Source organism: Panthera tigris, chromosome B1, assembly GCF_018350195.1.
Source record: "Panthera tigris isolate Pti1 chromosome B1, P.tigris_Pti1_mat1.1, whole genome shotgun sequence".
NCBI lineage: Eukaryota > Metazoa > Chordata > Mammalia > Carnivora > Felidae > Panthera > Panthera tigris.
The window spans coordinates 20,834,583-20,861,965 of NC_056663.1; the positions used below are offsets into that span (position 1 = coordinate 20,834,583).

The 27,383-nt window shown below is 41.7% G+C and overlaps 1 protein-coding gene across 7 annotated transcripts in view; it reads left to right on the forward strand.

The window, feature by feature from the left end:
- Window positions 1-27,383, forward strand: part of MTUS1 (microtubule associated scaffold protein 1) — a 171,155-nt gene that overhangs the window by 138,200 nt on the left and 5,572 nt on the right. For 5 of the 7 annotated variants that reach the window (XM_042983038.1, XM_042983040.1, XM_042983041.1 and 2 more), the window contains 6 exons: window positions 3,368-3,434; window positions 19,855-20,069; window positions 20,880-20,985; window positions 22,269-22,342; window positions 22,488-22,583; window positions 25,716-25,832. In XM_042983038.1, coding sequence (XP_042838972.1) covers window positions 3,368-3,434; window positions 19,855-20,069; window positions 20,880-20,985; window positions 22,269-22,342; window positions 22,488-22,583; window positions 25,716-25,832 — 675 coding nt within the window. Of the gene's footprint in view, window positions 1-2,269; window positions 2,341-3,367; window positions 3,435-19,854; window positions 20,070-20,879; window positions 20,986-22,268; window positions 22,343-22,487; window positions 22,584-25,715; window positions 25,833-27,383 lie in introns of those variants that run through there. The other 2 variants (XM_042983042.1, XM_042983039.1) reach the window with 2 other exon arrangements.

Here is a 27,383-nt window from a genome sequence, read left to right on the forward strand (position 1 = left end):
CTTTATCTTCTGCCGCTTCCCCTCAGATGAGGTCATCTGCCTTGAATGGTAACTGAAGAGAGTTGGGCCCGGCCATTTTAGTTCTATCCAGGTCCCAATCTTGAAGGCAAGAACCATGTCTGAAATTTCTTGCATACTTTTCCCCAGCGTCTGAAATGGTGCTTTGTTAATTGGCAGAGTAATAATTTGCCAATCAATTCAGAAAGATAAATGTCATCTCCAGGTTTTGGGGAAAAGGAGATGGTAACTATGATTGACATTGAACATTCCCTTCAGGGTTATGTAATGGGTCAGGTCAATTTGTTCTTGTGGAGGTGGGACATGGGTAGCAAGTGTGATTTGTACAGAACAGGAATTGGGAGCCTAAACAGGAGCTGGATGATGGAGATTCTTGGACCTAGGGTGAATTTTATTTTTCATGGACTAAATGGAATAGTTTTGGGAGATAAGGGCATCTGTGTATACAAAGACCATGGGACAGTAATCAAGCAGCCCCCTGCAAGGTCCTGTGGAGGGATGCTTTCACTAGAATAGGAATGAATTTCTGGAGATCAGGACTGGAGTGGAGGTTGCACTAGTAGACAAACTGTGATAGAGTCAAGGCTCATGAGGAAGAATGGACTGACTTTGGAACAACCCATTTAGACAAAAGAGAGACAAAGATGACCTCACGGCTTTCCTGTCACTGTTGACTCAGACTGACAGAGATTGGAAGCTGTCAGTGGCTTCTGGGACTGGAAGGTGGGATGCAGTAGAGTTGGGGGAAATGTTCACATGAACTGAAATCCCTTGTCCCCAAAACCTCTTTAATAAGCCGAGAGATCATGCGGTAGGTGTTCGTGCCAGGGGGTAAACGTTTTCATAAAATGACTTATGGAAATTACATATCAACCTAATTTTTAAGTTAAGCGATTTTTAATTGCTTGTGGGTATCTAGTAAAGCTGTCTTCTGGTGTTTTTGACAATTGCATGACAAAACTTGCTGGTATTGACTTGAAATAGATCACTAAGCAAACAAAATTAAGGCCTAAATTTATGAGATTAAGAAAGGCATGTATTACATCTATTTCCATTCGCTTTTCTTTCAATTTTATCCAGGTTGATTTTTCCTGAGACTTTAATTTCTACATTAGAATACTCATTACTTGTTCATTTTTTAAAACCTGAACTCACGGATTTGTTTTGTTGTTGTTATTTTTTTTAATTGAAAAAATATATATTTATTTATTGTTGAGAGCATGAGCATGAGCAGGGGGAGGGGCAGAGAGAGGGAGACAAAATCTGAAGCAGGCTCCAGACTCTGAGCCGTCAGCACAGAGCCTGATGCAGGGCTCGAACCCACAAACTTCGAGATCGTGACCTGAGCCAAAGTCGGATGCTTAACCGGCTGAGCCACCCAGGCGCCCCTGGACTCACGGATTTGTAATTTCAGAACAATTTAATACTGCACTTTAAAAAATCAAGCATTGAGAATACCATTAATGGCAAAGTGTACTCAAGGAGAAAGTGTTTCTTAAATTCCAGTCACTGTTAACTACCCATGTGACAGTGTTAGCATGCTGTTGTTAACTTCCTTAGCTCTTTAGTGAGAGACCACTACAAAGTAAAAAGTACAAGTTATAGAAGATACCTGATCTCCCACTCTCCAATCAGCACTGCACACTTTAACTTTAAACACCGCTAGACCGTGTTCTAAGCATTCAGATTAAATTTTGCAGCAAACACCATTCGTCTTACTATGTCATTATGAATTGTAAGTCACAAAACACACACTTGGATTGTTCTTTGCCTCGTTCACAGGCTCCTTTAGTATACAGGTTTTGGAGAACACGTTTCTCTTTTCTATTAGTAAGTGTGATCATCTAACGACCTCAATTAGAGAGGGAACTAAAAAGGTTCACAAATCTAAAAATAACTCCATTATCCAGGCAGAGAAGGTCAGTTTTTCTTTGCACTGTACCAGCTGATATTTAAGTAAGTGGCCATCGATCAGTCTAATGTCTGGCTCTCGTTTTTCATAAATGAAGGGCTGTGGCTTTAAGTAATCGCGGGCTGTTTGTGCCAAAGGCAGAAGCTGCAGCAATCAGCTTCTGAGAGGAGAGAGGCATACGGTAACCTGCAGGATGTGAAGTAAGGCTAACCGAGGACCAATCATGCTCCTCCCGGTAGAGCTTTGAATGTAGGCAGACCCGGCTGGTGGGTGGCGTGGCCACCTGTGCACTTCTTGGACGGTGCGGGGCGGGGGGGTGGGGTGGGGTGGGGACAGGTGCAGACAGAAGCTGGAAAATGGGCTGCTCCAGCAGCAAAATGTGTCTCTATCCTCCCTGTGCAGCAACAAGGGTAATTAGTATTTGCTTATAGTGCGTTTCTGGAAGAATGTCAGGGACTGAGGCAGAGCTTGTCTGGAATTAGGGGGGAATGCTTGGAATGACGAGCAACTCTTGCCTGCAAAAGACTGGGTCTCATGATCTCTGCAATACTGTGATCAAGATGCGGCAGGAGCTCCGTCTCGGGTGATCCTAGTGAGGGCATTTTCAGAGAGCTCTGAATTCTGCCTTTTCCTTAGTTATGCCCTGGTGGTAGGGAATCAACCTTTTAAGAAACTGTGTCTATCGCTATGTGTGTGTGTGTGTGTGTGTGTGTGTGTGTGTGTGTGTGTGTGTGTGTGGGATTGCTTTGAGTTGCTGGTAACTTGGAAATTGTTCTTTTTTTACGGAATTAATAATAGCTTTTTTGATACGGAAACAGTTGGTGATATTCTTTGATTTCATTTCTCTTAACATCTCCTTACAGTTATAGCTGATCCCAAATATAATAATCCTTAGAAAACAATGTGGGGCTGGGTAAAATTAGTTTAATTTTGTCTTTTTTTTTTAAGGATTCTTTTTCACTGTGGCTTCTTCCTTTTAGGACTGACATTGTAACAAAACTTTTTTATTTGCAAATCTAGGACAAAGTGCATATAAGTGCGTGTGTTTAGAACATTAAATATTTATCTTAAACTGATTAGTGCTTTATTGCCCTTGGAGGAGAATGCATTAAGTCTTAAGTATGCATTTGCTGAAAGGTTCTATGGATTAGCAATGAAGCATGGCTCAAAGTAAATATTTTTAAAAGAACCATGCCAGTGAGTGTCTCCAATGATGGTTTGACGAGAACCTGAAAAAATAAAGATTTTTGAAACATGAATTTCCTTAACAACTAAGGGACATCTGTGTTTTTTTCACAACACAAACTGTTTAGCTTAAATGATTCATATCTTGGCTTCTCGATTCTGAGTCTCATTTTCCTGGTGATAACAAATGTGTGCCTTTACTGAAAAGGACCCTCCTGAAAACATGAGTAACTTGATGTGTGTTTTCCACAGCGGGAGGAAGCGCTGAAACAACACAAAACCCTATCCCAAGAACTTGTTAACCTTCGAGGAGAGCTAGGTAAGAGCTTTTTTTCCTTTGTGTGTGTGTGTTGTTTTGTTTTTTTCCCCGTAAGTTTGACAGGATGAGGGGACAACTGGCAAATTCGGTTCTCCCATCTGCATTATGGCTGGAGTTGCACGCTGGCAGTTGTTAGCTGTCCCACTCTGGTATCTGTGCAAACACTTAATATCAACATTTCTTTTGAATCTTGGCAGCTTGACCTCAAGTTCACAGAATTCCTGGCACTGATCTGACTAAGCCTAGCAGAGCTTTTGATGACCAAAACATTTCTCTTCCTGAAGACAAGGACAGAGCGAGTTTTGTAATTGTGTGGGTTCCTCTTAAATAATTCTGTCATTTTTTTTTCCCGAACCTCTTTCCATATTAAAAAGTGGTGAGAAAATTCCCTCTCTGATAATAGTAATTACATTACGCTTTCCTTGGGGCAGTTTGCGAGGAGGAAGTATGTAAAGAGAAGGATGCTGTGCATCCCGGATAGCCTGTCTGAAGAAAGCACGCTCTGTGCTAATGTTATAATTTTAACAGGGCTGATGGTGAAGGACCCAGTTCTACCAGGAGCCATGTGCCCCTGAAGTCTGTAACACCCACCATCCAGTGCTGCTGTTCGTAGGCTGAGCTGAGTTTTAGTTCTTGACTCTCCTGGAAGGGTCTTCAGGGTTCATGCAACAGAGACCATCTTGCCTTCCCTACCTCAGCTACTGTGTTGGAGTGAACCATCTGTCTTGGGATGCCCCTGTCTGCCATGGGCCCCTCAGCCCTAGAGAATCAGCTTCCTGCTTCAGCTTCAGCCCAGTTTGGAGTTATTCATTAAAAGGCTGAATTCCTTCCCCTTAGCGATTTCCTACGTATGTTCACAGCCTCCTCCTAAAGTGTGAGTAGGTATGTGTATAAATAATGCAAAGGCAACAGCCAGAGACGAAAATTGTGTTCATCCAGTTCTAGGAGAAACCTGTCTTTGGACAAGACTGGAATTTCAACATTGTCAATATAATTGGCTGGACTTAATTTTTTTTTTTTTCTCTGCCACCCCCCAACCCTGGGCAAAGATTAAATAGCAGTGAATGTGAGGCCAAGGCTTGTCTCTGTGTTCCTTTTCTGTTTTCACCTCCCAACGGGAGGCAACCACAAACTGCTGACTACCCCTCCAGATTCTTAATACCTAGCTGAGACATCATTTTCTCCTGACCTTATTTGAGGCGATGGAAATGAGGAACTCTTTATAGAAAAGTAATTTTAAAACAGATGGAACTTCAGGACCCCAAAGAGTTGAGAATTCTAGGCAAACCGTTCAAGGAAACCACAGCTGAGAAACAGGCCTCCTGGTGTTAGCATTTGAGGCTTTCTGTCCTGTTACTTAACTAGACAGCTGCCCTTTTGATTACCCAGATGACCAACTTAATTTGCTTTTGTGTGTGCCTTAAATAAGGTAATGGATATAGAGTGAGCAGGTCAGGAAAGAGGCCTTTTTGTGTGTGTTTCAGAGTTCATTATGACCCAGTGGAGGTGGAGACGAGCCTCCCTGATGGTTCACGTTTCGGCCTCTCCAAGATGGGGCCGAAACGCCAGCGGAACACTGTTCTCATTCATGCTGCTTGAATAGGGGATCCTCTTCTTACCTTTTAGTGGATAGCACAATTAAATGATTTAAAGTGGGACCCGGGTCCTCAGCACCTCCATTGGGTACGTAGCCTGACAGGAAATAGCTGTCACAGTTTGTACCCGTTCTCAACTTTCCGTCTGTGATAAGGAGAGTGTGCCCTGGTGTGCTTTCACCACTGCTGTCCATGCGTCCGGATGCAGTGGTTGGCCTGTCCGTAGCGTCCGGTCACCCAGGTGGGAGTTGGGTGGGACTTGGGTTAACACGGCCGTAGGGGACTCTTGTCAGGGTAATGCGATGACATTAGGAACGGTTTTCAATGGAAGGGACAATTGGGAATGTGTCAGTGCTCCCATTGAATGAGGTAGAACTTCTCAAATAACTATGTAAAGCCTTTTGGGCATGGTCTCAGTTCTTTGAGGGGAGAGAAGAGAAAGCATTACGTAGTTCTTCTGATGGAAACAGTCCAGGAAGAATTCTCCAGAAGCTGCCAGTGGGATTGTCTGTAGCACGGACTAAGATGAAAGACAACAGGTTACATAGCAAAGTTCGAAATGCGATTTTAAAATTTGAGGCAGTACTATAGAATGGTTAGACTGTGTGGTCACAATAACCAGGTCCAGACCTTTCGTAGCTGGGTGACCTAGGGCAAGTCACATTACAGGTCTTGAGTCCCAATTTCATTATCTATCACATGCACTAATAATTGTCTGTTCAAGGATAGTCATGAGGAGTACCTGAAGTAACTCACTGTAGAGTGCGTTGCACCCAATGTTAACTACTATTAAATAGTTACTATTAAGCTAACATGTCTCCATTTTATAGCTGTGTAATAGTCACATTTGCTGTTTTGTGGGGGTATCAACCACACTGTAGGAAGGAATTGTAATTAGACTATATTACTAGAAACCCCTCAGGATGGGTTGTTTTTTTGTCTTCAGACTCAAATGCCAATGAGACGTGATTGATCCCCTCCTGACACGGTCCAAGTGCTTGCAAAGTGGAGGCCATAGTCTAGCCTTTTGTCCGTGGATTCCTAACTAGAAGTTGCCTAGCTTCTTTGAGTCCAGTTTCCTCACTGGGGGTATGAAGTTAATCTGTATTTTTCTGGGTTGTCGCGGAGCTTGAGTAAAATAGTAATATGTATGAAGCAACTGGCCATGGTACCTGGTCCACCACAGGCACCTCAAGAGAGCCTTACTACCACCACCATCATCCAGGAATCCACCATTTCTCTCCAAAATATGGGGGGCTGTTGGATCCACTCTCTAATTGGGTAATGTTTCTTTATCTTCTCTATGAAAATTAAGGCAAGTTTCCCAAACTAAGAACTGCAGAATATAAAAGACAACTCAGACTCAGGAGCACCGAAACCCAAGTAGAGTCTGTGATAGTGACCTTCAGAATCTAACTGCCTCCAACCCTCCCCTCCATTGACTAACTTCCCTGTTGTCTCAGTCGTCACCCTGACCAGTGTCCTGTGCTGCCAAGTTAACCCAACTTCCCTCAGAACAAAACCATGAGGCTCCCCTCCTTCCACTGAGTCCTCGATACTTCACAATCATGTACTTACTATAATCTTGTGTTTCCTTATTGTCTCCAGATAGTAAAAAAAAAAAAAAATTTTTCCAGAGAGTAAATTTCTTTCAGAGATTCTTTCCTACTCCCTATGGGGAAAAAAATACATGTTCTCCATTTTCACAAGTAATTGGTAAATATTTATGGGTATTTGAGGGTTTTTAAATTTCTTTTTATTTAAGAATAGTGTGCAAAAAGTTAAAACTGTGAAGTGAGGGCAACATAGCCCATATTCCACTAGGAGACTTTACTCTTGCATATTTCCTGTGTCTTTGTGTATATGAGAGTAGACAATTTCATATCTTGACTTTTTTTTATTAAGGTATCACTTACCTACAATGGAATGCTTATTGACAAACACATACACTCATGTAACTTACAGCTTTATCAAGGTATTAAAGCTCACTATCCTCCCAGAAAATGCCTTCATTCTCCTCTCTGGCAGATGATACCCCTCTTCTCCAGAAGCAAACAATGATCTGATTTTTATCACGTAGATGAGTTTCGTGTATTCTAGAATTTCATATAGATAGAAACATACATCATATTCTTTTTGTGTCTGGCTTTTTTTTTTTTCCACACAGCAACATGATTTTGAGATTCGTCCATGATATTTTATGTGTATTCTTCTCTTTTTAGCTTGTGTCAAGCACTTTTCCATATTGCCTCATACTCTTCATTATGGTCATGCTGAATGACTTGGGAAAGTTCTGTTGAGTGGAGATAGCTTAATTTCACTTACCCCTATAGTGTTTAGTATAGTGAGAGTTTCCTTTTCGGCTGTTATCCCATTCATTCCCATGGTTTCATCTACAACCTGGAGGGTGATGATGCACAGAGCTAGTTTTCGAGTTCTGTCCTTCCGAGGCTGCAGATGTATTTTTGCCCGGTGAAGAGCTGCCTCCAGGAAAGCCAGTCTGGTGTAATCAGGCCTTTCTGTTTCCCCAGCCCTTTACTTCCTTGAACTCTCTGCCGTGTCTCCTCATTCAGACCTATTCCTCAAAGTCTGCTTATCATCTTCTGAAGTGGCATCATTCTTCAGTTACCACCTAAGCTAATGACAGGTCTCACATGCCTTGTCCTCCTCTCTCCTCCTCATCCTTCTGGCTCCTGCTGTTCTAATTTAAGCCCCATAATTTCTCCCCTCAAATACATGTCAATGGTCATCCAACAGGCCACCTTGCTCCAGGCCCACTTCTTTCCAGACTACATTAAAACAAGTCTCACATCTGTCCTCAACTGGACATTTTTAACAAATATAAATGACTTCATTTGGGCTTTGGGGAAAAGTCCAAATAGACTGTATTCACCATGTATGATTTGACCAGAACCTTCCAGCCCAACTTCATGATATCGGGATGCTCGTTTGCCTTTCTTCACACCTTCTTTCCCCTCCCCATGCCTTAGACACGGGTCCGTTCATACCCCTTTGGCCCTCTTTGGCACATGTTATCCCCTCTGCTTGAAATGTGCTGTCCCTTTTTCACCGCCTTTCTATTGTTTGCCTCTTAAACACCTCACTGGCTAAAACCTAGCTAAGTCCTAGCTAAAAGACCTTATCTTCATTTGAGTTTTAGTTAATCTTTCAAGAAAAGTTAATTGTGCCTTCTACTGTGTCCTTCAAGATACTTTGTTATTGTAGTTATTTGTTTCTAGACCTCTTCTCACATTCTAGAACCATGAGCCTTTCAAGGGCAGTATCTCCTTTACCTTTGTAGCTCAACGAGCTAAGATCTTGTGCCCGGCACTTAGTATTTCAGTGAATGAATGACTTTTATATTGAAGGTGGTAACTAGAGAAAGTTGGTTTATCTGTATAATACCTAATATTCAATGGTTTTTGTATACAAATATTTTCCTATAAACCTGTTAAAAATAATGAGTATGTTTTTAGAAATGAATAATAAACAAGGTGAACTATAATTCTCTTGGGAACATTTAAAAAAAAATTTAATGTTTATTTATTTTAGAGACAGAGTGCAAGCAGGGGAGGGGCAGAGAGGGAGACACAGAATCTGAAGCAGGCCTCAGGCTCTGAGCCGTCAGCACAGAGCCGGATGCAGGGCTCGCACCCACGAACCGTGAGATCATGACATGAGCCGAAGTCGGATGCTCAACCGACTGAGACACCCAGGTGCCCCTCTTGGGAACATTTTATAATTATGTCTGATAATCCCAGTTAGATCATTTTGAAAGTGTCAGCCCTTGAAATAGAGTTCAATACAGTTCAATTTAATGGTCAGTGTCCACAACAAATATTTGGCCTCTGAGATAGGGAATAAACCTGTCACTCTAATTTTTTTTTTTTTTTTTTTTTTTTAAGAATCATGTTAGATCAAAACTGCCATAATAGAGAGCCATAATGGGGCACCTGGGTGGCTCAGTCGTTTAAGCGTCCGACTTCGGCCCAGGTCATGATCTCACAGTTCATGGGTTCGAGCCCCACGTAAGGCTCTGTGCTAACAGCCTGGAGCCTGCTTCAAATTATGTCTCCCTCTCTCTCTGCCCCTCCCCCACTCTCACTCTTTCTCTGTCTCTTTCAAAAATAAATAAACATTAAAAAAATAGAGAACCATAATTATGGTCTTTGGGGGTTTCTATTGTTTTTTGTTAATATTAATCATTAGAATCACATTTTTATCTAAATTAATGGAGGAAAGGTATTTTAGCTGTCAAAATTAATATCTATGTACATCTTTTTTAGACACCTTCCATCTATTTTTATTTAAGTTTTTTTTTTTAATCCTACTGAGACTTAAGTATTTGGTCAAATGAACTAGATGTCAAAAACTTGGGGCACTTGGGTGGCTCAGTTGGTTAAGTGTCTGAGTCTTGATTTCTGCTCGTGTCATGATCCCACATACCATAAGATCGGGCCTGTATCGGGCTCTGTGCTGACAGAGCAGATCCTGCTTGGGATTCTTTCTCTCCCTCTCTCTCTGCGCCTCCCTGCCCGCACATATACAAGCTTGCTGTCTCTCAAAATAAATAAACATTAAAAAAAATAAAAATAAAAACAAAAACTTGAAATGCCTTTATTCACAGACATTCATATAAACTTAGTATTATTTGTAATGCGTTGTTCAGGTAATGCACATCATTTTTATAGATCTGTCCTGGTTGTTTCTATATAATGACACAAGTGGGATTTGAACCCTTAATTCACTAAGAATTGCAGTAATTCCCATAATTACAAAAGACTAGTTGATTTTTTTTCCTCTGTGTATAAAAATTATGCACTGGGTATGGTAGTAACATTACTGAGTGCCAGCTCTTTCCTGACAGCAGTATTCAGCTCTTTGTCTACTGGTTAGTATTTTATTAAAAGAAAGGAAAGGGAAGGGAGGGAGGAAGGAAGGAAAAGAAACTGAGGCTTAAAAGTGAAGTAACCTTCCTGAGGTCAAGCAGCTAGAGAGCAAAGCGCCTGGCTGAGAACCTAGCATGGTTAGACTAGCAAACTCCTGCTCATCATAACAGGGAAAACCATGATGAAATATTTCAAAGGTTGGAAAATCATGTGATATAGACACTCCTTTGCATTGGTAATGACTTTTGGAATCTTTTTATCTGAGTCAAGAGTTCAAGAAACACTGTTAGGTTAAAATAGGTTTTGCTATTATCAGTTAGGGAAAAGTGACTTAGCGTTGCCAAAAGCAAGGTATAAATTGTCTAATCAACACTCAACTGGTGTCTGTGAACTTGAGGCCACCATACACCTTGGCGCATGTGTTAATTCTTTCATTAGTTTGATCTACAGTTGTGGTTTAACAGGCTGTGTATTTCAAGTAATTTGAAAAACTCTTTACAGTTAGGTCACTTTGGAGTTGCACAATTCCAGAAGTGATTTTTGAAGTGGGATTTATGAAGAAAAACTATTAACGTAATGAAAACTAATAGTATACCAAAAGAGAATTCTTTCTCTCGCTGAGTTGATTGAAGATGGTTTTGGCCACCTCAGACTTAGCCCATTTTTCCCTATCCACGTCTGCCCATCCTAAATTCAGACTTTGGCTGGCTATGTCTATAAGTAAAAGGTTATGTACTGTCACCTGTATAGATGCGCAACATAACCGGGGGTATCAGTTTTGAAAGCCTGTGTTCCTTGTCCTAGCTTGTCCTTGTCCAGTTTTGATATGTTCAGTGTTGACTAATTTCATGTCATTTGTCCAGAATGGAGGTTCTCAGACTTCACTGTGTAATGAAATAGACTGGGTTAAAATGCTGATTCACAGTTCTGACTCAGGTGGCTTGGGAATGGAGCCCAGAAATCCACTCTTTTTTTTTTTAAGTTTGTTTATTTAGACACAGAGCGAGCTTGCATGTGTGTGCATGGGGCAGGGGCAGAGAGAGAGAGAGAGAGAGAGAGAGAGAGAGAGAATTCCAAGCGGGCTCCACATTGTCAGTGCAGGGCCCGACGCAGGACTCAATGCCACCAATAGAAGATCAGGACTTGAGTGGAAATCAAGTCAGACGCTTAACTGATGGAACCACCCAGGCACCCCCAGCAACCCACTTTCAATGACCATTCAGGTGATTATCATGTAGGTGCTCCCTGGACTACACTTAGACACCATGATGGTTGTCCAGAATGTTGTTTCTTTTACAGAAAGTCTGTAAGAATCAGGTAAGCACAGTGAGCGAATAAACAGTAATGTCAAATAGTGCCAACTGAATAGAGCCCGTTCTTGTTTGTACCTAGGCTTCCAAATGTTAGGAATGCCATCAACTTTACCTGCCCTTTTGAACCTCGTACTCTAAAAATGAAGCATGAGGGACGTTTAACATTCCATTTATTACTTTGGTCTCAGTGTGATTTCTTTAAAGTCCTGCCTGATTTTTCTCAGGCCCGAAGCTTAGAACATGATGCCAATTATTCCGCCAGGCTTGCATCTCCAATCCACTTTCGTGCCTAAATGTTTTCGTTGGTCCACGGAATGTTGCTGTTGTGATTATGAGAACATCTGTTTTGCAGCATGTTGTTGGCCAGTGAGTAAGTTGAAAAACAGCAAAGCCTTTTCAGACTTGTGTTGGCAGGGAGAACCACAGGCCCCATGGAGACCCAGCTGGCACCTGTGTGCTCACGTTGGCTGGTGGGGCCAGATCATCATCCCCCGTTTGCGTAAGGTTTTGTCAGGACTAATCAGTGTAGAGAAAAGTTGGGTTGTTTTTTTTCTTTTTTTTTTTTTTCCTTCTAACTTGCCTTATCTTGAAGTCTTTCTAGCTTCCACAAGAGAAAGAAGCCCTAATACTCTCAGGCATCCATTGTATGTATGAATTAAATTCTCTCTTCTGCCTCTCAGGTTGAGGAAATAGCCACAGAGATCAGGTTCTGGGTTCTCTGCTGCAGAACCTGAATTGAAAATGTTGAGTGGATTGAGTTCTGGACCCAACTTTGCTACTTCAGTTCCCATTCCAGTAAAATGAGATTTAAGATGATACCTATTTTATTAACTCAAAACACTATCATATTACATGAGAGAATAGATATGAGAGCATTTTGTAGAAGTACAAAACTGGGGGCGCCTGGGTGGCTCAGTCGGTTAAGCGTCCGACTTCGGCTCAGGTCACGATCTCGCGGTCCGTGAGTTCAAGCCCCGCGTCAGGCTCTGGGCTGATGGCTCAGAGCCTGGAGCCTGTTTCCGATTCTGTGTCTCCCTCTCTCTCTGCCCGTCCCCCGTTCATGCTCTGTCTCTCTCTGTCTCAAAAATAAATAAAACGTTAAAAAAAAATTTAAAAAAAAAAGAAGTATGAAACTGACCTTTAAATGTAAGATGATATTATTTATGGGAGAATTGAGGGTGCAGGCATTTTTTTTGTAAAAGTAGATTCCTAATAAGTTATGATTAGGGAGTGGCTTTGAAATCAGTTCATGTTGATTCATGTAACTCCCAAGAGCGATCAGAAAGCCCTTCATAGCTCATTATGAAATTTGGAAAAAGACTGTTGTGTATCACATGACTGCCACATTTCTTGGTCATATGAAAAGGTAGTACGTCTTGGCAAATAAAACTCGGACATCTTCTGAGGAGATGATCATTCCACAGAGAGTTTGTGAAGATGTGCTCTACAAAATCCTCACCAAATGCTATGATTAGCCGATCAGGTGGTGTTTATTCCTGCCTTGCAACACCAGGAAATTGAGATATGGAAAGTTAGACTTTCCCGTTGTTGGACAGTCTGCGTACTTAGCCTTTCGTTGTTTGTAGGCTGCTGCCCTTCCCCCAAGTAGAAAGTTACCTTTTAAAAATGGCTTATTGATTACCTTATTCACTTAAATTACTATCTCCAATTTTAAACAGACCCTGGTTTCAGAGAGTAACCTACGTAGCCCGTCAGTCACTCTGGCAGCATGTCCTGACCGGATTTCTCTTCCATAGAGTAAGAATAATATTATGAAGTGATTATGCTGCTATGATAGAAGATAGTGTTCCCATTCACGGTTCTCGGGCTGGGCCATAGGAGTAGTAAGATAAGCTATAGATTGGTTTCCCCCTTACTTTGATACACAGGTGGGAGCATATTTTACATGCACGTTGCTTTTCCACTCAACATTCTTAAAGATCGATACGCAAAGAACTTTATCAGTCTTTTTTAATAGCTGTTGAATGATCTTATTCCATCACATAGATACACCACAAATAATTTAACGTGTTCCTTCTTTGTGGACATTAGGTTGTTTCTGATGTTTTGCTGTTACAGAAATGCTCCAGTGGATAACCTCAAATGTCCTTCATTTTACACGTGTGGGAATATACCTGTAAGATAAATTCTTACTGGTGGAATTGCTGGGTCAGTGGACTATGCAAAGAAAACATGACAAGCCAAAATTGAGGGTCATTCTAAAAATACCTGACTCTTGAAAATTTTCAAGATTATGGGGGGCAGGAGGGGGAAGAAAGACCCACTCACAGACCAGAGAAAACTGAGGAAACATGACAACTAAATGCAATGTCATATCTTGCATAGGGTGCTGGAACAGAAAAAAAAGGGGCAAAGTATGGAGTTTAGTTCATAATACTATACCAGTGTTGGTTTCTTAGTTTTGTCAAGGTCCCTTGGTAATGTGCAGTATTAATGTTAGGGGAAAAGGGATGAGAGGTATCTGGAAACTGTTTTCTCTTTGCAGCTTCTCTGAAGAGCCAAAGTTTTTCTAGGGGCACCTGGGTGGCTCCATCAGACAAGTGTCCAACTTCGGCTCAGGTCATAGTCTCACGATTCATGGGTTAGAGCCCCTCATCAGACTCTGGGATGACAGCCTGGAGCCTGTTTTGGATTCTGTGTTTCCCGCTTTCTCTGCCCCTCCCCCACTCTGTCTTTCTCTTTCTCTCAAAAGCAAATAAAACATTAGAATTTTTTTTAATTATCCTAAATTTTTTTCTTAAAAAAAAAAAAGCATAGTGAAAAAACCTGGTGAAATCCAAAAGTCTATAGCACACTTACTAGTATTGTTCCAGTGTCAAAACCTTAATTGTGACTAATGTCCCGTGATTATGTAAAATGCTAACAATTGGGGCAGCTAGATGGAAAGGGTACAGGAACTCTGTGTACTATCTATGTACCTTTTCTGTAAAATTATTCCACAATTACAAGTTGTTGTTTTTTTTTTTTTTTTTTTTAAAGCAAGTATATTTCAGGGCGCCTGGGTTGCTCAGTCAGTTGAGCCTCCGACTTTGGCTCAGGTCATAATCTCGCGGTCTGTGAGATCGAGCCCCGTGTCGGGCTCTATGCTGACAGCTCGGAGCCTGGAGCCCGTTTCGGATTCTGTGTCTCCCCCTCTCTCTGCCCCTCCCCCACTCATGCTCTGTCTCTCCTCTCTCAAAAATAAATAAAACATTAAAAAAAAAAGCTTTAAAAGCAAGTATATTTTCCCTGAGAAGTATATTGAAAAAAGAGTGAAGGTGTCCAGCACTGAAAAGCAGGTGTCTGATTCCCCAGGTGGCCAGAGGCGGGGGTTGGCGGGGGGACCTAAAGCAGGCAAGAAACGTAGGACGCAGACATCTTGATCCCCCCACAGCTGGTGCAGAGAAGGGTTGGCCCCCATGGCACGCCTGCCAGAAGCACCTAGAGAAAGTATGTGTGTACAGTGGGGAATGAAGTCGTCTTATTTTCCTGTTAATCTTTTCTTTCTGTCACAATCTCTGATGTGGCATCATGAAAGTGTGTGTGACTTCCATGTGACCTTACCTCCTCCCCTTTATTTTTCCTTTTCTTCTTTATACTGGATGTCCAATTTAGATAAAATCACCTACAAGTTGGGAAAGTCCTATTACATCCAGTGCCAAGAACAAGAGAACTATGGTACCCTATCCTGTGTGTCTGTGTGTGTAGCTTTGAATGCTACACAAGGCTGCTTTTTAACTGTCACATTCTGTCGTGGAACCACAAGCCTGTCTCTGACGATTCTTCAAACACATTTGAACGGGTGGTCTTTTGTAAGGCGGGTAAGGATAACAGCAACATTTATTGCACGCTGACTCTGGTCAGCCACTGGGTCAGGGGCTTCGTGTGTGTTATTTTATTTAATCCTGCAGGGAAGCTACCAATATTAGCTCCATTTAAAAAAAAAAATGAGGAAATGAAGGTTTAGAAAGCTTAAATAATTTGCTCAAATCACGTGGCAGGTAAATGGTGTGACTGAGAATTGGACCTAATTATTCTAGCTCTGTTCTATGAAGACTTTTATTTATTTTCCTGAGAGTTAAAATATTTGGGGTTGTCTCGTGATGAACCGTGCTACCCAGATCCAAAAATGAAGGAGTCATGAAGAATATGACCAAGTTAGGGCCATGGTTGTGTGATGCTTTTCTCTGTAAACATGCATTTATCAGTCACCGAAGGGAAACTGATGTCTACGAGATGGAGAGAATACAAGTCTAGCCTCCCCCCTTAGAAGAGGTCCCCAGGACAAATTAGGTTATAGCTGCACGTGTGGTTCTCGGGGATAAGGACTAGAGGACCCTGGATGAATCCAGCTCTCCTTTTCAGAGATTATAATTCAGAGCCTTTTCCAGAGGTCATCCAAATAAGTTATATGAAAAGGAGAAAATTCAGGCATTTGTCCATTTTTCTGAAATGTTTTTTTTTTCCTTGCTCAGTTCTATATGCTTGAAGCATGTTGTGTTCCTGTTCTGTCATTGGCCGAGAATTCTGCATGGGCATAGTTTGTCCCGGGGTGAAAAGGTCTGCCTCTAACACGGCCTGTGGCTTTAGGGCTGGTCTTGTAAATGAGTTGGTTTCTTTCTTTCCTAATTCTGCAAACTCATGCTGAGGCGGACGCTGGAGATAACTTTTGCAGCATCCCAGTGCGTGTACAAAAGTTATGGGTGTCCAGCTCTTGCACGGGCAGTGGCCTCTCGGCACCTTTAGTCACAGACCTGCTTTTACCAGTCGCCTGATGGAAGGATTAAGACACCAGGACAGAAAGATTCCTTTGTACTGTATGAATTTTGTATTTGTGCAACAACTTCTTGAAAACAGTGTCAGCTTGCACTGAAAAACCCCTTGCTCACTTGCTGGAAATTCTGAAAGATCCCCTGTTTTATTTTGACTTTGCTGGGTGCCTGCTTCACTGTCTGAAAGGGAGTGGCTTTCCGGAGAGTAAGCGAGGACAAGACCGGGCTGAGATGGCCTTAAGGAGCTCTCCTAAACTGTCATCAGCACAAGGAAGAGGCCATGACTGAAGCCCCAGGTGACCTCCCGCACTCCCCCCACTGTGTGTGTCTGGCGGAGAGGGAGCGCTCAGAACCCTTGATGCATCGGTTACATGGGTGTCCTTAAAAAGTGTTCCAAGAGTCTTTGTGCCAAATACATTTTTCCTTCAGGAGCCCAGGCCAATTAGTTCAAAGTAAAGCTGTTGGTGTGAGGGATGATTTCAGTCCAGCTGTTGTCTGCCCGGCACGCCAGGCCGGTAGCAGAGCAAAGGTCTGTGCACAGCTGTGGGCTGATGTCACTGCCTGGGGTTGAGCCCAAGCTTGGGATGGTTGTACTAAGGGCGGTAAACCCTTCTCTCCCTGTTCTGACCGACCCCTTGCCTCCCCTCTGCCTTCCCTTCCCCTCGCTCACAGTGGCAAACAAAATTAAACACTTACAAGCTTTTCCTCTTCTGTTATTTCTTTTCTTTTCTCTCTCTTTTTTTTTTTTTTTTTAAACAGGAAACACCCTGTCCGGTGGCTAACGTGAGAGGATTTCCAGATATCCTATTTGATTTTAAACCCAGATGTACTGTAGATATACGTTCAAACTGACCGTTGTTTCATTACAAACAAATGTGTTAAAATTGGGTGGGTGTAGCATACTATTAACTTCATATAGATGATCTTCTAGTTTCTGGTTCACTTAGACATTTCTGTCTTTGATATGAGCATTCAGATGGTCTGCGATCATACTATTACTTGTTTTTTTGGGTTTTTTTTGGCTGATCTCTCAAATTCCAAGAGAATTAAGTAAAAATGACATGAAACCAATAAGAAAGCTATTGGACATCTTCATTGAGTGCTTGCAAAATATTTTTCTGTCATCTACTTTCATAGAGTGTTATAATGTAGATTCCCACAAGGAAGCTTGTGGGGCCATCATTTTGTTTGTGTACTTGGGAAGGTTAGTGGAAGCTAATGTTGTGTGTACCTGTTTGACTAGCATTTGCCTTCTTGAATCATTTTTTTCCCCTCCTTTGGTAAATAATTAGTACAATAAAAAGGAAAAGTGAAGAGTGTTATGTAACCATCAACATCACCATTATCTTTTACTCTTTTAAAGAAAAAATAATAACTTCCAAAATTTAGTTCCAAGGGACTGAATTGTCAGTCTGTACTGCATTTGATGACCCTGATAATCTGGCCGCCATCTACCTCTTTGGGTCTCACCTCCAGTTGTTATGCTTTGTGAAAGTTCTGGTCCCCAAGGCACGCTGTGCAGTTTCCCACCTTTGTTCATGGTAGAATAGTTTTCACCCTCAGTATCAGGATGGCATTTATGTCACGTGGCTCAATTAAAAAAAAAAAAAAAAACTGACCAGATCAGAACCAGTGAGCTGCCATTTCACGCCCATTAGAATGGCTTATAAAAAATAATATGAGAAAAGAAAACAATTTCTGGTGAAAGTGTGGAGGAATTGGAACCATTGTGTACTGCGGGTGGGAATGAAAAATGGTATAGCTGTCATGGAAAACAGGACGGTGTTGCTCAGATAATAACAGAATAACCATATGACCCAGCAAGTCCACTTCCAGGAATATACTCAAAAGAACTAAGACAGGGACCTGGACAGATGTCTGTGCACCCATGTTTATAACAGCGTTCCCAACAGCCCACAGGTGGAAGTAACCCAAGTGTCCTTTGACAGATGAATGGATACACAAAATGTGGTCTATATGCACAATGGACTATTATCCAGTTTTCAAAAGGAAGGGAATTCTGACACATACCACAACATACATATGACCCTTGAAGACGTGCTGAGTGAAATGAGCCTGGCACAAAAGGACAGGTTCTGTATGATTCCATTTATCTGAGGTACTGATGTTACCTACATTTTACCACAACTTAAAAAATTTAAGACCCCAACTTCCATGCCATCGTAGCTGGGTGTAAACCACTGTGAGCGCCATTTATTGGACCCTTAGGTACTTCCCTGTATTGTTTCTCAGAAGTGTATATCTTCTCCATTGGACAATGAGCCTCCCAAGGAGAGGCTCCATGTTGTTTCTCTCCAGTCTCTGGCACAAAGGACAGCTGGGTGGGGTGGGGGAGAAGCACAGGCTTTGGATGTAGACAATCAGTATCCAAACTGCTTACAACAGTCCAGTCTCCTGCCACTTATTTAGCTGTGTGCTTATAGGCAAATTGTGTACCCCCTGTGTTGACTTCCTTATTCATTTTGTAACAAGGTTCTCACAGGACTTCTGGGAGAGGTAGACGAGATAACGTGTGAGGAGCGCCATTCACTGAGTAGTAGTTTTTATTTTTTTTATGTTCCTTTCCCCTTCAGTAAGTATTTATGGATTTATTTGAATTTTAATGGTTCTCTTTAGAAGAAGCTATTCTTGTCATTATTCAATATGGTCCATTTTGCCTCTGAAAGAATACTAATAGGAGACAAGTGACTAATATTTCTACCACTACATGGCATGTTCCTAAGAAACCATGAAGACAAGTCTACCTCCTTGCTGGAAATTCATCCCAGGAGCCAGCCAGTTCCACATTACTTAGCTAGAATTATCATTAAACTAAACTGTCCTTTCTCTGCCCTAAAACAATCTTATTTCTTCCACAATTCCAGAAATCTATATTGCTTGCCAAAAGGGAGGTAAGGATTAACAACAGATGTACCAGTACTCTGTATTAGTCCATGGGTGCTTTAGGATATTGAGAACACGAATTCTGACAGAGTAGCACTGGTTTCACCTGTATTGAATGTCAGTGAAGGAAGGTTAAAAAAGTCCAGAGTCAAACTTCTGACAAATGATCGAGATCTTCCAAGATTTATTACAGTCTGGTTGTATTATATGCCTTTATGTGCAAATCTGAAAATTTTTCGTTAACGATTGTGTGTTTTCAGTAGTGGTGGTTGAAGAAGTAAGATGCTCCGATTTCAAATTCTGTTTTTCAGATAACTTTGCCTTTTAAAAATATCAACCTGTGTATATCAACAATATAAACGATATATTTATATGATAGCTTTTAAAATGTGTTTTTCCTGAAGTTTTTATGCCCTGGTCATTTGTGTTCAACATATTCTAATACTTTGTTTTCATTACTGTACTTTTGAAATCAGCTCAAATTAAGTGGAAGATTAAAATCCGTTTATTTCTTCTCTTTGGTCTTCGCTGTTCCTCTGTGTCTTAGCGTCTCCCTACTGGCTGGCCAACCTTAGAGACGCCTCAGCCAATCAGAGCCTCCTCTCCTTATGGCCCCCGCACTGATTGGGCAACATACAAAAGGGTGATCCTCCCTTGGAAACCTGGTTCTCAAGTACTTCTGTTACTTCTTGCTAGATGATTGTGTGGGGCTTTTTTTGTTTGTTTTCATTTTGTTTGGTTTTGGGGGTGGGGGTTGCCAGCGACCATTTGCTCTTGTTCTTACTGTTCACTTCTATACTATTACCTTTGAAAGTCTGGTCAAGAGAGAACTGAGTACTGTGAGTACTGTGTTAATGTTTCCAGAGTCCTCACACCTGTGCTTGAATGTTAGGATTTTAGGACATTTAGCAGTTTAAATATCTTCTCCCTTTTTCATCTCTTTTCAGTCACTGCTTCATCGACCTGTGAGAAATTAGAAAAAGCCAGAAATGAGTTGCAAATAGCTTATGAAGGATTTGTGCAGAAGCTGAACCAGCAGCACCAGACCGATCTAACAGAGCTAGAGAATCGGCTTAAAGAATTTTACACCGGGGAGTGTGAAAAGCTCCAGAACATTTACATTGAAGAAGCGGAGAAGTACAAAAACCAACTGCAAGAGCAGGTCTGTGCTTTTGGAGCCTGAGCGTGTTCTCCATCGTGGCTGTTTATTTGAATTCTGATTGTTGTTTGATGATGAATTTCCTTTGAACTTCCCTTTGTTTATTTAAATAAGTGAAAAGGGGTTTTTCAATTATTTTTTTCCTTATGATCAAAGCAATATTGGGTGAAAGAAAGGAAGACAAAAGAAAGAAAAATAAAAACAAACAACCAAAAAAGCCACCCTTTACCCTACTACCTGGAAGTAATCCCTTTGCATTCTGATGTTATACTGCAAAAAAATTACTGTGAATTTTTTATTTTTTAAAATGGCATTGAATAACCCATATTTTTCACATATCCTTGTATCATGAACTTGTCTTCAATTTCCTTGCTCCCCTTTAGAATCAGTTTTTCCTTTAGCAAATATTTACCGAATGCCTACGCCGGGCATGTGCTAGGGACTGAAGATATATAAAGGCCGATATGACAGGCGTGGATCTTATGTGGTCCTATCACTGTGAAATATATCCTCATTCCTTATGATGGACTTGGCCATTTCCATCCATGAACCCTGGAGAACTCATGTGCTTGGACTCCCCCCTGGGGCGGGGTTGCGGGGGGTGGGGGGTGGGTAAAAACAGAGTGGAGAATTGGGAGTGGCAGACCCAAGTCCCCAAGTCGGGTGGTTCTTTTCATGTGTTGGGCAGCCCTGTAACTTGAATGCAAGCTTATGAGTCAAATCTCCTAACGTTGCTGCTTACTATTCAACTTAAGACTTTTAACTTTACTGGTAAAGTATTGTTTGGGTTTGTTTGTTTTTTTTTTCTTCTAGTTTGACAACTTAAATGCTGCCCATGAAACCTCGAAGCTGGAAATTGAAGCTAGCCACTCAGAGAAAATTGAATTGCTGAAGAAAGCCTATGAAACCTCCCTTTCAGGCAAGAATGCTTTAAAAAAAAAAAAAATAGAATCAGGTCTAATGGAACAGCATGATATGTTTTAAAACGGAAATGATTCATAAACTTCCTTTCCAGAGAATACCCTGTGGTATTCAGTGTGGAGTGTTTTTGCTTTCTTTTTGCATTGTTCATTGTTAGCAGATGCCCTTTTCCCCTTAGGATGCAAATAATAGTTTGTCACAGATGCCAGCCTTTGAAGAAATAGGATGGATTTTAAAGAATGTAAAGGCCTTTTTGGTAGTAATTGTTCTTTACCAGTTGAGGTCCTGGGAAGTTAAAAGTGTTCGTTTACATCCTGGCCACAATAAAGGATCCATGCTGAGCACCCTGTCGCTCACCAACTCAAGTTGTACAAGGATGCTGTGAAATGCAGATGGCGCTTTTTGAATCAAGAAAGAATTTGTTATACTTGTTTCATCATGAGCGGAAGGGTTGAAGTAGAAGGAGAAGAAGGAGCCATTGCTTCCAGAACACAGAGGACCGCAGAAGTTGTGGCACTTAGCTCCATGCTTCCCACAGAGAAGCATGTGGGCAAGGGGTTAGAACTGGCTGGGTGACCTTTGGCAGAGGCTTTTCTCGTCAGAAAAATAGTTGTCCTGTGAAGTTAGAGAACATATAAAAGTGGCCCAGGGTAGACATTTAGTAAATGTTGTTGTTCTTCCTTCATGCTAGAAATGGTTTTAATTTTTTTTTAATGTTTATTTTTGAGGGAGAGAGAGAGACAGAGTGTGAGTAGGGGAGGGGCAGAGAGAGAAAGAGATGGAATCTGAAGCAGGCTCCAGGCTCTGAGTTGTCAGCACAGAGCCCGATGCGGGGCTTGAACTCATGAACCGCGAGATCGTGATCTGAGCTGAAGTTGGACACTCAACCGACTGAGCCACCCAGGTGCCCCTGAAATGGGTTTAGTTTTAGACTTCTGTTTGGGTCATGAAGAGCAAATGGAAAAGTGCAGAGAAATTCCAGAGCAGGAGTGTGCAGGCCAGTCTTTGAGGTCCTCCCCTGAGAAGGATGCTCTGTGTTTCCTAAGCCCTCTGGGCTTCTGTGGGCCTCCATGCTCTCCGTCATAAAATGGAAATATATCTGCCCTACTTCCCTCATAGGGCTAATCTGAGAACAGATGGTTTAATTTGTATAATAACATCTTATAAAGTAACATAGTCATACTGCTTCTTAATTAACTCTTACATCTACGTGCTTTAACAACTGTAGAAAACAGTGATCTTACATGATGTCGTTGCCTCCAAAAAATTACTTCTTTCCAGAAATCAAGAAAAGCCATGAAATAGAAAAGAAATCCCTCGAGGATATGCTTTTTGAGAAGCAGGACTCATTAGAGGTGAGTAAATCTCACTTAGCCCCGCCCCCCAAAAGTGTCCTCATTCTTGAGGTTCCTGTGGTTTGGGTAATGTTTCTGTGTACATTTGCTGTGTTTCTGGTGTCTGCTTGTTAACTTGTGTTCCACATTTCATTGTTTGTTTTAGAAACAAATCAGTGATCTGAAGAGTGAAAATGATGCTTTAAATGAAAAGTTGAAATCAGAAGAACAAAAAAGAATATCAAGAGAGAAAGCAAATTTAGTAAGTTGTGTGTGCTTCTCCATCACTCCTGAGTTTCCTTCTGCTCAGCTGCCTTTTAGGGTCCAGTCAGTGTTCAGCAGCTAGAGAAATAATAGGGGTTTGGAATCCTTCTCCAAATTGCAGAGTGATTTTTAAACTGGCTTGTTTCTTGGTGTCCTTTTAGAAATTCTAAGAACTACATACAGGTCAAGCCCAGTAGATTGCAAGCAGTCTAGGCTAATAACTGCAGGAAGACAGGAAAGTTGTCAGCGTCAGGGTTTCATGTGAGGACTACCCTTTGTTTGTTTGTTTGTTTGTTTGTTTTTAAACTAACTGGTAGCCTGAGATATAATCGACATACCACGACATTCACCCTTTTAATTTTTTTTTTTTTATATTTTTGAGAGACAGAGTGGGGGAGGGGCAGAGAGAGAGAGAGAGAGAGACACAAGATCCGAAGCAGGCTCCAAGCTCTGAGCTGTCAACACAGAGCCTGATACAGAGTTCAGACTCAGGAACCATGAGATCATGATGTGAGCCGAAGTCAGCGCTCAACCGACTGAGCCACCCAGGTGCCCCCTTTAAAAAAAAAAAAAAAGAAATTTAACACCCTTTTCAACGTACAGTTCAGTGATTTGCAAGTTGTGCATTGGTCACCATTATCTAATTACAGAACATTTTGTCACCTCAAAAAGAAACCCTGTGCCCGTTCGCATTCGTTTCACCTTCCTCCCCCCACCCCCGAAACCCCCCAGCCCTAGGGAAACCCCAGACTTCTTTCTGTCTCCATGGAGTTTCCTACTCTGGAGGTTCATATAACTGGAATCGTGTTCTGTGTGGCCTTTTGTGTCTGGCTTCTTTCGCTCAGCTTATGTTGTCAAGGTTGATGCATATTGTAATCATATAGGCATTTCATCCTTTGCCTTGTTATGTCTCAGCAGTGGGTCATAGGGGTAATCCTCCCTTTCGAAAAGTACAGATTTATCTTGTAAGCTCAGCTTTCTCTTAGAACTTGTATCCCTACTCCCCTGCCCCCATCCTACTTTTGAGAATTTTAAAAATGTTTCCTGTTTCTGTCTTCGGTGCCACCGTTTTCATTCCATACACGTGTGCATGGGGCTGCAGGAAAAGTTATTTCCCATTTAGAATCTGCCGGCTCAGGAAGCACACGTGTGTGGGTCTCTCAGTGAACTCTTTTGCTGATGTCTCTGGGTACCCTCTTAGACATTTGAATGCAATTAGATGAGGTCATATTCAATGCAACTTCAAAGCTATTTATTCTGGAAGATTCTTGGACAAAGCAATGATTTAAAACAAAACAAAACAAAAAATCTAGACTTAAATGCAGGCTGTAAACCTTACACAGGGTTCCAGGAGCAGATTTTTAAAGAGCTTCCTGGAAGTGCAGCAGCTTTTGAAAACTAATGAAAGCAGATTGAGGAAAGCGGGGTTATCTCCTGCCTCCCCGCTGTGTGATTGCACCTGCTGTTGTGGGAGAGCACATTTGAGAAAGGGACAGGCGGGCAGAGAAGTGGGAGCAGGGCTCTGGATGCTCTAATTTTTAAAAATCGACAAAGTAGGGACATCTGGGTGGCTCACCAAGCGTCTGACTCTTGATTTCAGCTCAGGTCATGATCTCCTGGTTGATGAGTTCAAGCCCCACATCAGGCTCTGTACTGACAGCACAGAACCTGCTTGGGATACTCTCTGTGTCTCTCGCTCTGCCTCTTCCCCCATCATGCTCTTTTTTGTTTTTCAAAATAAAGAAACATAAAAAAATAAATTAAAAAACGACAGAGTAAATTACACTGTTTCCTTTTAACAAAAGATAGGATTTTCTACCTTCAGGGCAAAAAAAAAAAAACCAAAAAAAAAAAAACAAAAAAAACAAACCTCATATGTAAAAGGATGACAGTGTATGAGACTTAGGAAATTTTGGAAAGAGCTCTAGTGATACAGACCTGGGTGTGATCCCTGCCCCGGGAACTTTTTGGCTCTGGCACATTCCCAGAACGGGTTGCCTGGGTTGTGGAACTCACAGTCCCCTGTGTAGTGAAGTGTTTGAATAGGTAATCCCTGAAGATTCATTACCTGATCTTCCCTAAGGATTGGTCCAGAGCATTAACCACTGCCCAGAAGGATAGTTTGGATGATCGACACCACTGATGCTTGTCTAAGAAAGCCCCTCATTCAACATGTGATCAGTAGATCTTGCGCTGTTTGTTCGTATCAGACATTTTGGATGGTTCACTTGGATGTCCAGAAATAAAGCAAGGAGCAAGGATTCCACCTTAGTGGTGTGGTCTAAGAGAACATCTCCCCTTTTTTACCTCGGACAGCATTTTATTTATTTTTTTAAAGTTTATTTATTTATTTTGAGAGAGAGAGGGAGGGAGAGAGAGAAAGCAGGGGAGGGGCAGAGAGAGGGGGAGAGAGGAAGAATTCCAAGCAGGCTCCACACTGTCAGCGACAAGCCCAATTCAGGACTCGAACTCACGAACCATGAGACCATGATCTGAGCCAAAGTCAGACACTCAATCAACTGAGCCACCCATCTTGGACAGCGTTTTAATGGTGCATATTAAAATAGAGAAAAAGTGTAAAAGAGAAGTATGGCCAGGCGGGTATAATCCCATCATAATAAAAATCCAAAAGACTCAGAACATTATGGTTATTTTGTCGTTTTCCAGAGAGCACTATAAATATACTGCCTTTTTATTCCTGATCAGTTGACTAACTTTGTTGAGAGAACAGCTGTTGCCTTTTTTCCCTCCAAACACCAGGAAAGGGCTTGTAATGGCCTCATCCCTATTGACAGTTGTTTTGTATTATAAGCAATGTTTTTTTTTTTTCCTCTTCCAGTAAAATATTTTTCAATCTTAAGTTCCTGATAAATGAATTCTTGATAAATGAGTGAGGTTTGAAATGATTTTCAAAGGTGAAACGTTTTCTTATGTTCTCAGAACCGAAGACTTTGGGCTTGTAGTTCTCTTAACTTTTCTTTTGACCTTTCTGTGAAGCAGCTGTAAGAAGGTAGAAATCTCTTGCTACCTGTTTGCTCAGGTTCTAAATCTCATCAAAGACTGGGTTAAGAATTTGAACACCTTGTGTTATGTGATGAGTCAAAGCTGTGCTCTGCTGTGTCTATTCCAGAAGAACCCTCAGATCATGTACCTGGAGCAAGAGTTAGAAAGCCTGAAAGCCGTGCTGGAGATCAAGAATGAAAAACTGCATCAGCAGGACGTCAAGTTAATGAAAATGGAGAAACTGGTATGTTTCTTTCAGAGTTTGACCCAATAGAACAATGTCTGTGGAATAGGAACTGGGCTCTGAACTACAACTGTGGAGTGGTTTTAAGTGCTACTTACAGATACTTGGAAATGTGCACAAGGTAAAAGAAGGTACATTTCCTTCTGTGTGTTTGCTCCAGGCTTATGTATTGCTTCCTTTTGGAACTTTTTTTTTTTGCAAGGAACATGTAAAATAGAATTTGGGTCCTTGGAAAAAGCACAACAAACAAATTAGGCTTCCATTTCAAGTGGTCTGTGAATCTTAACCCACCTAAGAAGAATTTTAAAATATCGTAAAATCAGTACTTTAATAATCACCAACTCTGAGCTGGTGTCCTATACCCGAAACAGATGACTATGTAAGTTAATCACATTAGGGCAATTCAGTTTGCTATCTCGATTCTTCATCTTTGTCGTGAATTAGAATGTGATAAAAGAGCTGTGCTCTAATGACATTAACTCGGACAAATGCAAGCCTTATGAAAAATATGAATGAAGCTTAGCTTGTGGCCTCTAGGACAGAGCCCTTATGTTAGCCAGTGACGAGTCCACAGCCACGAGGCCGTGTGTGAGCGGTGTGTCCAGCCCTGGAGCTCAGTGGCTGGGGGCCGGGAGTCTCACCAAGGGGGCAGGGTTTGGCAAGGCAGCTTACGTGGTCCCAGCCATTGTGTACTTTGCTCTTGACTGTCCCAGCTGCCTCACTGTGCTTGTCCCTTGTCCCTTGTCCCCTAGTTATGAGTGACTCATTGTTGACCGAGTGAGTGCCCAAACCGGCTCTGGACAGTAGGGAGCCTGGAGGTCACTCTTTGTTTGCTTTTTTGTTCGTTTGGGTTTTGGTGTTTGGTTCAGTTTTCTTAGAGAGACATCATTACATCTCTATTGAGGGAGTTGAGGGCGGAGCCCCCGTCTGGATCTATGGGCATTTTGAATTGCTGGGCAGTTTTGTTTTATGTTTTTTAAATTTTTCTTTCTTTTTTCCCTTCCCTTCTTTCCTTCCTTTCCTTTCCTTCCATTCCTTCCTTTTATGGATTTAAAAAATTTTTAATGTTTAGTTGTGAGAGAGACAGAGTGTGAGCAGGGCAAGGGCAGAGAGAGAGGGAGACAGAATCCAAAGCAGACTCCAGGCTCTGAGCTGTCAGCACAGAGCCCGATGTGGGGCTCGAACTTACTGACCGGGAGATCATGACCTGAGCTGAAGTCAGACGCTTAACCGACTGAGCCACCCAGGTGTCTCAAGGTTGCTTTTTTGTTTTTTTTGGTTTTTTTAAAGGAAGGAAAAAAGATCTCTTAGGGATTATTCACAGGGCTAACCTAGTATTTATACCAGTTCCTGCCAAGGGTCACCCTGTTGTGTCAAGCCTGATAACTCAGCTAATCTGGCAGTCATCGATGGTGCAGATAACCCTGTTAATAATTTGTTGCCCCATATGCTACCATGCATCAGAACTTGTCAAAATACCATATACATGAAAAACAGCCTCTACTGTCAAATTACCAGCACATTTTAATTTTTGTTGAGCCATAAATATTT